Source organism: Halictus rubicundus, chromosome 13, assembly GCF_050948215.1.
Source record: "Halictus rubicundus isolate RS-2024b chromosome 13, iyHalRubi1_principal, whole genome shotgun sequence".
NCBI classification, from domain to species: Eukaryota; Metazoa; Arthropoda; class Insecta; order Hymenoptera; family Halictidae; genus Halictus; species Halictus rubicundus.
The window spans coordinates 3067392-3080943 of record NC_135161.1 but is presented as its reverse complement, the minus strand read 5'-3'; the positions used below and the strand labels follow the sequence as shown (position 1 = coordinate 3080943).

General features: G+C 35.6%; 1 protein-coding gene across 3 annotated transcripts in view; it reads right to left on the bottom strand.

Moving 5' to 3' along the window:
• The window catches only part of LOC143360353 (neural-cadherin), a 522812-nt gene that overhangs the window by 370091 nt on the left and 139169 nt on the right, over window positions 1-13552 (bottom strand). For all 3 annotated transcript variants that reach the window (XM_076799099.1, XM_076799100.1, XM_076799101.1), the window contains one exon: window positions 6437-6626. In XM_076799099.1, the coding sequence (XP_076655214.1) occupies window positions 6437-6626 (190 nt within the window). The remainder of the gene's footprint in view (window positions 1-6436; window positions 6627-13552) is intronic.

Genomic DNA, 13552 nt, shown 5'->3' with positions numbered 1-13552 from the left:
ACAGCCCTTATAGCTGAGAGTCAAAAACACATTTTTCGAGATATCTCTTCGGAAGGGCATGGTTTTGCGTCACACGTTCAATTATCTGAAAACATTTTTGAAAGAATAATTTCTTTAAGAAATATAGAGAAAATTTCATATAATTTTTCAAACTTGTACGTGTGATTTATAAACCAGAAATAGTGGATACGTGATTTTAAATTTTGTGTTTTCACTGTATGTATAACAATAATTACCATTCTACGTCTTCTAAAGGAAAACATTTTAGTTTATTCTGTGGAAGTCGGTATAAATTTTTGCAACATTTTGAGAATTAGCGATGTCGTATGTCTTGTAAATTATTTTTTAGAAATAATTAACGTAATACTTTTCACAATTTTTCAAGTACTCGCGATAATCTGACAAACAAATATTTTAAACAAACGTTACAAATATAAGAAAAAAGGAAAAAACTTCGAGGAAAATTTTTTTTTAGTATTTTCAAGGTCATCTTCATTTTTTAAGTGGTACTTTGTATTTTTGACTTAACTGTATTATAGCCCGTATCAAGACGAATTCAACGACCTAGTATACCATGACCTTCGGATGACCTTGAAGGCAAAGGAATAGAAATTTCAATAGGAAATCACATTCTGCTTCAATGGATGATAATAACTTATGTTTATTATTGAGACCCGAAATTACATTCGATTCTGGAACCTTGACTAAATCAATGCAAACGATTTCGTGAAAAGTCACGTCAAATGTTCGAAATATGATCCATGTTGTTGTAGACACAATTCCGTTCTACGTAGTAAGTTTGCATTGGTTGCTCTTACGATAATGTCGTAGCGAAGTTCTTCGCATGCTGTACGAATTCGCTGCTTTAAATGTTCCTTACTTTGTATTGGAACAGCATAAACTATCGACTGTAAATGACACCATAAAAAAAAATCAAGTGGTGACAAATCAAGGGATCGTGGTGGCCAAACCAGAGTTATACCCATTCAAGCAGACTGTCAGTTTTTGTTGAAATTTTCATTGCTTTGTCTACAAGGTCATCCGAAGGTCATGGTATGCTAGGTCGTTGAATGCGTCTTGATACGGGCTATAATACTGTTAAGTCAAAAATACAAAGTGCCATTTTAAAAACTGAAGGGGTCCTTGACAATACCAGAAAAAATTTTTCTGGAACTTTTTTTTATTGCAATGTATAGCCAATCGAAAACTGATCAATTTTTGTTTAAAATTTTTGTCTGTATGGTTATATAATAATTAAATTATTTAAATATATGAACAATGTCAGTACAATTTTGATTTAAATCGATGCACACAAGTGCATCAAGTGGTGACAGATCAGAGGATCGCGGTGGCCAAGCCAGAGTTATTATCACCCATTCAAGCAGACAGTCATTTTTTGTTGAAATTTTCATTTCTTTGCCATCAAGGTCATCTAAAGGACATGGTATTCTAGGTCGTTGAATGCGTCTTGATACGGGCCATAATACTGTTAAGTCAAAAATACAAAGTGCCATTTATAAAAATGAAGGTGACGTTGACAATACTAAAAAATAATTTTTTCCAATCTGTCTTTTTATTACAATGTATATCCAATCGAAAACTGATCAACTTTTGTTAAAAATATTTGTTTGTCAGATTATCGCTAGTACTTGAAAAATCGTGAAAAGTGTTATGTGGTACACCTTGTATATACCTATACAGGAATTGAAAGGACGTGAAAATTTGAGTAAGTACATAAAAATATTTGTAACAAAAAATACACATACACAGGAAGTACATTTGTCAATCCATTAAATACCGAGATCTATCAATCATTTGTACGGATGGTTGAATTTATAACTTTATCAATGTCAATGTAGCTGTAGTGAAAATACGTCAACTCGCTTCACAAAATGGCCTCGAAAATCATTGTTTCTGTCATTATATGAGGGTTTTAAAATAGTTGTTTTAATAGATAACAGAGACAAGTATTTTACTTTTCGTTTTAGTTAACTGATCACTAGACTGCGAATCTTTATGCAAATTAAAAATTTTCTACCTGAATTGCAACAAACTGAAACGAAGTAGGAAGTTATTTTCTTTTTCGAATATGTTTAATAGGCTGGTAATAATATAACAACATTATTAAAGACATCTAATTTTTTTACTGTTTGAAATTACGCCCACTCATTTTTGTCATAAATGCATAGAATCCGCTGTCTACTTATCACGTACTTAGATATCTCATTGCATTTTCACTTTAATCCTTATACACATTATTGTTAGCATCCATATTGTTTAACTTGTAATGCTTTGTGCAACATACAAGGTACCCTATTGCAGAATAACGTGTAAACAATGTCGAAGATAAATAACTGAATATTTCATTTCGACAGGTATGGAAAATCACGTGGTAGAAATGATTCCGTAGAAACGATCCGCGTTAGTGTACTACGGATGTTTATGGAATGTGGTATGTTGGATATTATTACTTTAGATTAAAAAATATGAATTCCGGTAGTTACATATTCACAATCTAATGATGATAAATTTCGTAGATTCTAGTTTACGAATTTCATTGGGTTTAAAATTGCGCGGTTCAACTTTCGCAATTCTAATTAGTAGGAAATGTGAGTTACGCGAAATTGCAACTTCCAAATTATACCGCCGATTTAGCGTGAAACAGGGAACAATTGGTTTACACCGCAGACTATACATAAATGTTTCTCCCCGAGGAAAGTTAGGAAATCGTGACCAATCAGCTCGGCCTTTAAACACACGTGCGGATAATTTCCACTGTAAATGACATGCGCGATTGAAAATTCCACGTTAACGGGCGAAGTATAACGTTACCAAGGGAACTAAATACTGTATCACGGCGAACCGATAAGTGTGCAACCAGCAACGGAATCTTAAAACAGGTCGCGGAAACAGCGCCGTGTGTTTGCAACAGATTCAATCGCAGAATTATTTCCATAATGCGGAAACACGATCCAGCATATCTTGTACGATGTAATCATTAGATTGAAAACTCTACACATTTGTACAGTAGACACAATTGTATAAAACAACAAATTGGAAGGATTAATGTTGTGACTATGATTTCATCGCACTTCTCAATACATTATATTGTATACAGTGAATTCTCATTACCAGTCAGTGCCAACCTTACAATTTGGAGTCAGTGAAAGTAACCACAGGACCCCGGTGAGGGGTCGAAGTTCGAGAGCCGTCGCCGCCACAACATTGTCGGCTATATCGGTGTGAGACCAGAAGACCACTACTAATCCAATTACAAAACTTCTTTATTTTTCGTTATTTTTTATGAAACTTTTACCAACGTATTCGTGGCATTTTTCTGATTAAAATGAAACCAAATATGATATAATTCCGATGATATTTACGTGTGTAATCAACGATGAAAGTTACTTCCCATTACAATTACATTAACAGAAAATTAGTGTAAATGTGATCCGAATTATATCGCGTTTGGTATCATTTTAATCAGAATAATGCCACAAATATATTAGTGAAAGTCTCATAAAAAAATAATTAATAATAAAGAATTTTTCATTTAAAGACCTGCGCTCACGCGAGCTTTGATCTGTGCCGACGGCCGCGACTCTCAGTGGCTCTTTCTTTCCCATACGCTATCCTTCTCTGCGTTCGAAACTTTCATCGCTCGTTACACAAGTAAATATCATCGGTATTATATCATATTTGGTTTCATTTTAATCAGAAAAATGCCACGAATATGTTGGTAAAAGTTTCATAAAAAAATAACGAAAAATCAAGAAGTTTTGTAATTGAATTAGTAGTGGTCTTCTGGTTTCACACCGAGATAGCCGACAATGTGTGGCACACTTCTCAGCGACGACGGCTCTCGAGCTTCGCTATCCGCTTCTCCGTGCAACATTGTATCGGAGATAGACATTTTCGCAGTCTTCTTGTCACTAGCGCTTACTGGTCATAGGGTTCTTATGACTCGTAGACGGATATGACTCTTAGGTTTCCAGCGTGTTCTGTGTACGCCCGGCGAGAACCTCCGATTTCGTATTCGTGTCAGTAAAAAGAACGGCGGGACTGACTCGTAACAAGAATTCACTGAAGTTTAGTTCAGAGCTGTTTAACGTCTGTCCGTACGGGCAGCGATTTTCTTACCCTCGGTATACACAAAACGGCGGGCACGAAGCCACGCCCCTGCGGGTAAAGCTGCATGTATCTGCCACACGCATTGTCACAGCCACGTGACCAGCTACGGCTGTGCTACGACCTACCCCCACTCTGCTAAGTCATTTGCCCGTATCTTTGCCCGTAGCACGATTGCCAGATCAAGACTTGTTCCCCCACTCTAATTTCCCCTCCTACCACACCACTCCTCCACGCTGTGTCACAATGTCACGTGTCTCACCCAGTACTGGCAGACAGAGAGAGGGTAACTTTTTCCCCTCAATTCGTGCTCCCTCCCCCCATATGGCGACTGTGGTTCGTAGCTTGCCCGCTAATAGACATGCTGAGCAGCAGCTCTGGATCAGTTAATCATCGCGAATTTATTGGCATGCTTCTTCCTGTTTGTATTATTCGATGAACACGTGTACGCGCTCTGTTAATTTAATCAATATTCACTTATAACGATACAGTAACCTTTTGATGTTTATGTCTAAACACTATATTACCATAAATTAACAAAGTTAAATCGGGGGAAGGGGAACTGACCCAGTGAAAGTACTTATCTGAAGTAGCGCAGAAAGTACTTGTGTTTAGTCCAGCAGAAAAGGCGTCAAACCCCTAAAAAGAAGGCTAGGGCAAGGTGTGAAGTAGCAGTACAAATGAAGGGAGCAGTGAGGAACGAAAGTGTAAAGCTATGTTAGAGTGTGTGGAATTACGGAAAAAGCAAGGTTAAGGTGAATATGCCAGAAAAGGAAAGCGCAGCAGAGAACGTAAGAAATACCCTTCAGCGACACCTGCGAGAAGCGAATGCAAACGGAGAAGGAGGCAGTGTCGCCAGACCAAGCGCATTGAGGTGAGTACAGATTATTCATGTGACATTATGACATATACATAACAGAAACGAAACGCGTCACTTAACCGGGCCGTGAGGGGGGGCGTGTAGTGTCGTAAAAGGGGAAGGGTAAAGTGGGAGACCAGTCTTAAGGGCCTGGTCTTCGTAGATTCGCGATAAGGTAGAGTAACCACTTTCCCGACAAAAATAGGCAAAAAATGGTTTTACGTCAAATGGTTTTCGGCCTCAACTTTTCGTCCTTATATGAGAATATTTTTTTATGGGAAAGGGCTCATTCGAAAGAGTAAGGTTCAATCTAGCGCACGCTGGTCATGAGCTGACGAGATTATACAGATATATGGTATTATAAACGTTAGAGGTAGGCCAAAAATTGACCATGTGCATGCCGTGGAATGCAAGCATTTTTATGCCATTGGATGAATTTTCTGGATGAAGTGGAGAATAGCAAGCGCTAGAAAATATCTCCAACTACAAATTGAGCTATATTTTGTCTTGATTCCCTGCGAAGTAAAGCCAAAAACTTGAAGCATGTTTCCGGCGTCAGAATTCATACTATCGATAATACAGAGCAAAAAATGTGACAAGTTTAGTCATAGACTCAAGATCCGTCGGATCAAGACGAAAACGGATCTTAAGTCAATGGCTCAAGGCTGTGAATTAAAATTATACAGCAGTTACCGACCTGCTGACTCTGAAAAAGTCACGTGACTATCCCTGGCCCTTAATCTGGTGATCCTGTATCAGGGTCGTATATTCCTCTACGTATAAACTATGAACCGCTCGACAGACTCGTAAGGAATAATGTAAAGAGTTTTTACATGGTGCCTTCTACTCGGAGAAACTCAAATATTGTCCAACTTCGACGTCTACTTCAAAAACAAGAAGTTTCTCGCAAGAAATTCCCTGATGGATATTGGAAAAGTTACGACGATTAGATACGCCATTGATTAAATGTCCTCGGCAAAAAAACGGAAAAATGATTACGTATGTGTAAACAGTGGATATTTTTTCAATTTTTATCTATCGGAATAAAACCATCCTAAAATACATTGCTATTGCAATTAATATAGCAATAAGTATACCGGGTGACTGAAAAAGGGTTCAGAACTTTTAAGACGTTAACTAATCGTCAAGTGAATAAAAGAAGTTCGAATACAATCGAATAAAAAAGTTAATATTATAACGTCACTTCGACTTCTTATTATATAGTATTATTTATTTTAAGACTTTTCCGCTTCTTCCAGACGAATTGTCTGAATCTATCAGCGAAACGTACTTAAAAGAATCGTTAATCGAATCTTTAATCGTTTTCACAAGAAATTAAAATCTCGAATAATAGCACGGTAGTCTTAACCAGTATGTGTACAACGGCACTATCAAATCGAGCAAAGTCATGACTGAAAGGATTCAAAGAAAAATCTATAACTTTCTTACCTGAATTGGGCTGTCCATTGCTGTTGGGCCGCGCCGATGCTGCACCGTCTCTGGCTTCCACTTCCAACGCGTACGCCCCTTGCTTCTCACGATCGAACACCACTTTGGTATAGATGTCGCCGGATTCCTCGTTGATCTCGAAGTAGCTCAATCCCTCGTTCCTGTCGCTGTCCACGACGTAGTAGGTGACCTAAGACATAAATCAATTCATCTAATATGATTAATCTGATTTCATTGAACAGAATCGTCGACTTAGGTGGTACGCAGGTGTTGCTACGCACGGAGAACTTACATCTCAGCAATTTCGATTGGAATTGTTCTAATCTCTTTTCTAAGAAGGGAAAACGGCTTATACAGACCCTTTCATTCATAAGGAGGCATTGATTACGCCCCAGCTGGATGCAACTCTCACAAAGGTTAAACTTTAACTCAGGGGACCACAAATTTGAGACTTTTTTTACACAATCTTGTAGATTTGGAGGAGAAAATGCCAAAAGTCCAAGTTTTACCGTTAGGAATTCACTGATTCAAAAGTTATGCGTGTTTCAAATTGGCCGATTTCAAGCGTTTTTGTCAGGTAATGGCGCCGCCATGTTGGCATGTACTCACCCCGTCGCGCGTCGTCTAATGAGCGGAGCCACTAGGTGGCACTACAAGCATGCGGCAATATCTAAGCACCCACCAATATGGCGGCGCCCTTACCTGTCAAAACTGCTTGAAATCCAGTGAATTCCTAACGTTAAACTTGGATTTTTGGTATTTTCTCGTCGTAATCAACGGGGTTATATAAACAAACGTCCAAAATTTGTGGTCTCTTAAGTTAAAGTTTAGCCCTCACAAAGCATGATTCAGTAAGAGACCGATTTTGTAAGATATATTATATTATATTCACACTCAGTTCTCAAAAAGTAAGTACCAACAGGCAGTACAAACAGAAAAAATGTTTTTATAAAAACGTATGTTGTATACATAGATAAAAATTCTTATTGCACTTATATGTCTCTACAGCTTCTCTGTTTTTAAGTTAACATAATTAATATTTTACTTATGTAATTTGTATTTTGAGATTCATTTTCGTTAGCATCTTTTGTTTTGTACAAAACCGGAGGATTTAGGAGATAGCATATTGACTTTCTAACAAAAATGTACTTTTTAAGCGAAAATTATAATAAATAATAATAAGTCTTACAATTATACGTCCAAATGTTAGGGTTCTTGACTAAATATTTAATTAATTTTTACGTATTGATTTCAGTAATCAAAACCGGTTTTGAGTCTTACAAACTTATTGGAATGGTAATAACAGTGAATAAATATATTCAAATTCTCGCAAAGCAACGTTTCATATTCACCGACAATGTTTTATTTGCAATGAGATTGCAGAACATTTAAAATTATAATAAAAGCGCAGCTCACGCGAATAAATTTGATTATGGCATTTTGCAGTATAATGGTATTACACGTCGCAAGAAAGTTACACGATATTTCCATCACACCCGTGTTATTGACAAATACAATTTCAGCCCCCTGAAATTGACAAAGTTTTGGTGATATAATATCACCGAACTACCCAGTCGCAACTATGATACTCATTAGGCAAAACTGTATAATTACCACTCGTATTCATCGATTCCAATTAAGAATTTGACCAGAAACTACAAGTGACGACGTGTTTCCAGTTGCATATAGAATTTCTAACACAATTATTCGTTGAAGCGTATCGATTGCAAGAAATACCTGCTGCACTTTATGTATTCGCACTCATTTACTGTTACAGTCAACTCTGTTTTTGTGCGGTAGATAGGGACCGCGTAAAGGAAACCGCACTAAAAAATATTCAGAAACTTCATAAATAGCTATAACAAATAATTTTTTACAACATATTAATGAAAATTTTTTATGCGGTGGAGAGGGGCCACATGAAAAAGTCTCACTTAGAAAATATGTCAAAGATTTATGAAATAGTGTGAAAGTGCTTTCCAAACAAAATAAATAATTAAATTACACATGGAAACATTTAAAAAAATTAAAAACATTTAAAAAATTTAATTTCTCATTTTAAACGTGGAGAAATTTTCAAAATGCACATAATTGAATACTACTCGTCGTAGTCGAAAACGTTCATCTTCTTGTGATGAGAACATCACAAGGGTGTTATAATACCAACACCGTTGGCATTCCTATACCGCATAAAAACAAATCGCACAAAAAAAAAATTGCATAGAAAAGGACTGCACAAAAACAGGTTTGACTGTACCGCATCGTTCCTTGCCAATCAGTTCCGTGATTCGATTCTTAGTTCTGGGATTGTATTTATTTTTTGGAAATAAAAGGAGCGTTGGGGCCGCTGTACCGACGCCGCGATGCATTGTTTGGTTTTTCCTTTCTATGCACTGTAATTTTTTTCCTCTACCAACGGGACTTCGACATTGTTGCGGATAGAATTAAGATCGTGCAGTGTCCGTCACGCAGATATAGTGGTAATTAGATATCAACAAATTCCGACAATATTTCATTGTATGGAAATACACGTGTATTGTAAAGGATATGGAAGGAGGATGGAGCAGACCGGTATTAGCTGAAAATTGTACATTGTGGAAAACTATCGAACGATGGTCACCCGAATCTCGTGGGCGCGTTGTGATAAAGCGATTGCGTTCTGTTGCATATCAAGCCAGTGCGTGTAAAGGTAGACGCGACGCGTCTACCTTAGGCCGCAATAAACCTCAAAAATAGGGGAGACGTCCCCACGGAATGAAGGTTTACCAGCGTGCACGGAGAGACCGAAAGGTTAATCCGGGGCCGCCAGGCTAAGGAAAGGTCGCGAGATTCGGGAAGTGCCAACATAATGAGCGTGATATTGTTAAATTGATTGTCTGGTGTACGTTCTTGTGCTTACAATGGGCGGTCGAGGACAACCGCGGGTTTGGTACCTGGGACAAAGCACCATGAAATTTCAATAGGGAATCATAAACAAATTGCTCCATCCCCTCCCATAGCCCTCAGAAAATCAACTGCCGATCGGAGAGAGTTTAGTTGCCATCGAGACGCAGGAGAGTCAAGCGACAGACATATTAAATTAAAATTTACAAACGACAATATATAATTTTTTCTCTCAAATAATACAGATCATCCACGAATCACTGATATGTCTAATAATTGTAAAGCAGATGTTATTGTCTGATATTTCTCAAAGTCGTTATTATGCATTACAAGTTGATGAGTCCACTGATATTGCGAATTTTGCAAATCTTATTGCGTTTGTTAGATACGAAAAAGATCAAGAAATCCATGACGACTGTTTATTTTGCCAGCATTCATCAGGTCATACAACGTGAGAAAATATCTCTAATGTTATGAATAAATGTACGCAAGAGAACAAAACTAATTGGAATAGATGTGTTGAAATAAACACAGATGGAGCAAAGTATGGTCAGAATGAATAAAGGACTCGTTGCAAGAATTCAAAATGTTGCCTCAAAGGTCATATCCACACATCGTTGCATATACATTGAATTCTCGATATATGTCAACAAGACGGGTCTTGTCAGCGTCGTGTATCGTCCAGGAGACATACCCGAGCTGTGTTATGTTTACACTCCTCGGAATCCGAGGCCTCTTATGGAGTATACATACCCCGCGGTAGTGGGGATAATTCCGCGACGTTTATCATCCAGGCCTTGGCGACATACATATATAAAGAAATCACTGTACAGAGAGGCTTTGGCAACACGAGACGCCCCACAGTGCGGACAAGTCGGCACATGTCACTACATTTTTATTTGACGATGCACGAAAATTTCCTTTGGCAGAACTTTTTATAAGCAGGAAATGCATATTATTATTCATTTAAAAATCATTTAACAATTTTTTTTATGGATAAAAATTGTTTTTCTTTTTTTCAATTTATTAATTTTATTGTTAAATTTAATTTTTGTGACTAATTACCATTACATATGCATTAGTAACCAAATTTAGATTTTTGTAAAAAAATTTGGCCATGGAGGCACTCTCTAAAGTGCCAAAAATCGAAAAATATTATATTAACTGTAAATGAGTGTGCAATAGTAATTCTGTGTAATGGAAAGTGCTTACCAAGGAATATGCTTTCTTTATACATTTAATAAAGTAGATTTATTTTTTGTACAAATTTTCAACGGTGGTTTTATTTGTTAATTGCATATAAAACTTCAAATTAACATAAAACAAAAACGGCAAAATATGTCCTGAGATTTATACATATTCGGATACATTACTTATTATAGTTTAAGAATTTCATAGTTTTGTCTGCCACTTTTTGCGACTCTCAATTTTATAAACTTTTTAAGAAGTGTCCATACCTTTCCTTTAGGATCTATCGTGGAAAATTTGTTATTTTCTTTTTAAATGTATTAGTTATATTGTTAAATTTCATTTTCTGTGAATAATTAACAATAAGTATACATTTGTAAACAAATGTGGTTGTAAAAAATTTTGCCATTTGTTCGCCACAGTTAGAGTGGGGAATTTACTGGAAAAGTTCAATATTCGTGTATATCACGATATGAAATACATTTCTTTTGCAAAACATGCGTGTTAGGATGGAAATTGTTAATAATAATCATATAATAATCATTTTTATGCATAATACAATTTTGCAATAATTATATGTCAATCATTTTTATGTATTTTTAATTTGTTTTTAATATATGTTTTATAACTATTGAAAAAGTTATAAGAATGTAAGGATAGATTGAGATGTGCAAGATCACGAGAGTCAATGATTTTGGGTCGCAATCAAAGTACTGAGAATGACTCGGATAGCGAATAGCGTTTTGTTAAGTTTATTCATTTTATTCACTAGTATTATAATTTGTTTAAGTTTATTATTGTTAATTTTACATATGGTTCATTTATTATTAATTTTGTTCTAAACTTGTTAGTTTTTAAAAATAAATTTGTTAATTTTTAATAATAAATTTTTTTTTCAAAAAATTTTTTTTTTGTTAAAATTATAAACTATATTGGTAAATATAATTGTCTGTATGCATTAATAACCGAACTACGAGAAGTGCCGAAAACAGGCGATTTGTCCGCACTGTACGCCCGCTGATGTACAGAAAGTTCTGGAAAATCCTTCGAATGCACAACTTTTTTCCGCGAATGTGTGAAGAAATGATAAGTAGTCATACTAAGCTTCTTTTTTATAGTGCGGTTCGTTGCCTATCCCGAGGGAAAATTCTAAACCGATTATTTGAACTCGGACATGGACTTCAAGTTTTTCTTAATGATAGATTTGAGCTGAGAAACTGTTTACGTGACTGGAAATGGCTCTGTAAATTGGCACACTTGGCAGATATATTCTCTGTTTTAAATTGTCTCAACTTATCGTTGTAAGGCAAAGAAATTTCATTGTTTCCAGTTCAAGACAAAGTGAACGCTACCATGGCAAAATTAAATTTGTGGCAATAGAAAGTTGGTAATGGAGAAGCGGACTCGTTTCCCTCTCTTCATGAGTTTATAATAAGTTCGGCTGGTAAAATTGATGCTGATATTTTGTACGTATAACACAGCATTTAGAGAATTTACAAGTGGTCCTGTAAAACTATTTTCCTGATTTAAACAAAAATATTAAATGGATAAGATATCCGTTTAACATTAATACAGCATCCATGCCAGAAGGTTTACCGCTTGCAGAAGAAAACAATTGTTGGAATTAGGTTCAGACGGATTATTGAAAAATAAACATAAGGAGCTTTAACATTATTCTGGTTGCAAATGCAAAATGTGTATCTAGTTTTAACAGAGAAAGTCCTGAAACACATTTTGCCTTTTCCAACTTCATTTCTATGTAAAGTTGCTTTTTCAGCATTTGTCGACATTAAGTCAAACAAAAAACAGGCTTTTGGATGTGGAACCGCATCTCAGATTAAAATTAACAACCAGGGAACCAAATTATGATGATCTGTCGTCTGAACATAACAATTTCATCCTTCTCATTGATTATAATGAACGTTATTTAAAATATAACTTTTATTTATATTTTGTTATGAATGAATTTTATTTTTCATTTATTATTATTTTGTTTGTGTACTAAAAAAGGAAAAAATAAAATATTTTGATTGTTATTGAAGTATATGCAATTTTTTTTTTACGAGGGGTACACAGATGTCGGAAGTTTGGAAAACACTGCCATTAGGTAAGTAAAGCTAATTCCGTATTATATAATCATATTTGTATATGTTTCAATCATTTGTATTTATTAAAATTTGAATTCTTTAATAATAAAAAGAATTAATGATACGGATGAGGAAAACTGATATTTGGATTTGGCTCGTGTTGTGTTTGAGCATTTTGATGTTGAAAGGGAGGGTTTGATCATTGTGACGTTCTATAAACATAACGGCAAACAATTTGTTGTACATCCATCACGTGTAACAATTTTCTTTCACCTGGCAGTTTCTTTACGTGTGGAATGAGGCTTTGAAAAAGTACTATATCTTTTTCATTTTGTTTCTCTGATATTAGCCGTAACTTTTATTTCTATTTCGATTGATTAAGATGCTATTTCCTGGTTTGGTTTTTTTTCAGAACCAAATCTAAGCCATTTTTTGTTATAGAATATATCACCAATATTTGAAAGATTTATCTTGTGTATAATATGTTATAATAAAATTATTATTACACGATTTCAAGTTGCAGTAATACGATTGACGTCCGACAGCCGAATGCCTACGAACCGCGATTGTCTCCGCTATCAGAAACAAACATTTTTGTTTCTATGTGCACCGCTATTATACGCCGCCTTGCTCACCGCTCTAGTCACCGCTGCATTATATACAGGGTGTTTCACTTAACTCGAGCATCTAAAATATCTCGCTTGTTTTTTTATAATTTATATGATATAATATTAGACAAAAAAATTTGTTCAAGGTTACATTTTTTGAGATTTCAAGGTTATCGAAGTTTTTTTAAATGGAATTCAACGACCTGTAATATTATGACCTTCACGTGACCTTGAGTCTGAAAAATTCAAAAAAGTAGGGTAGATGTAGGTAGTGAAATAACGATGACATGATCCCCCTGAGGTTTCAAGAAATGTTCTTGATCCTTGACTAATGCCTGTAAACACACTTA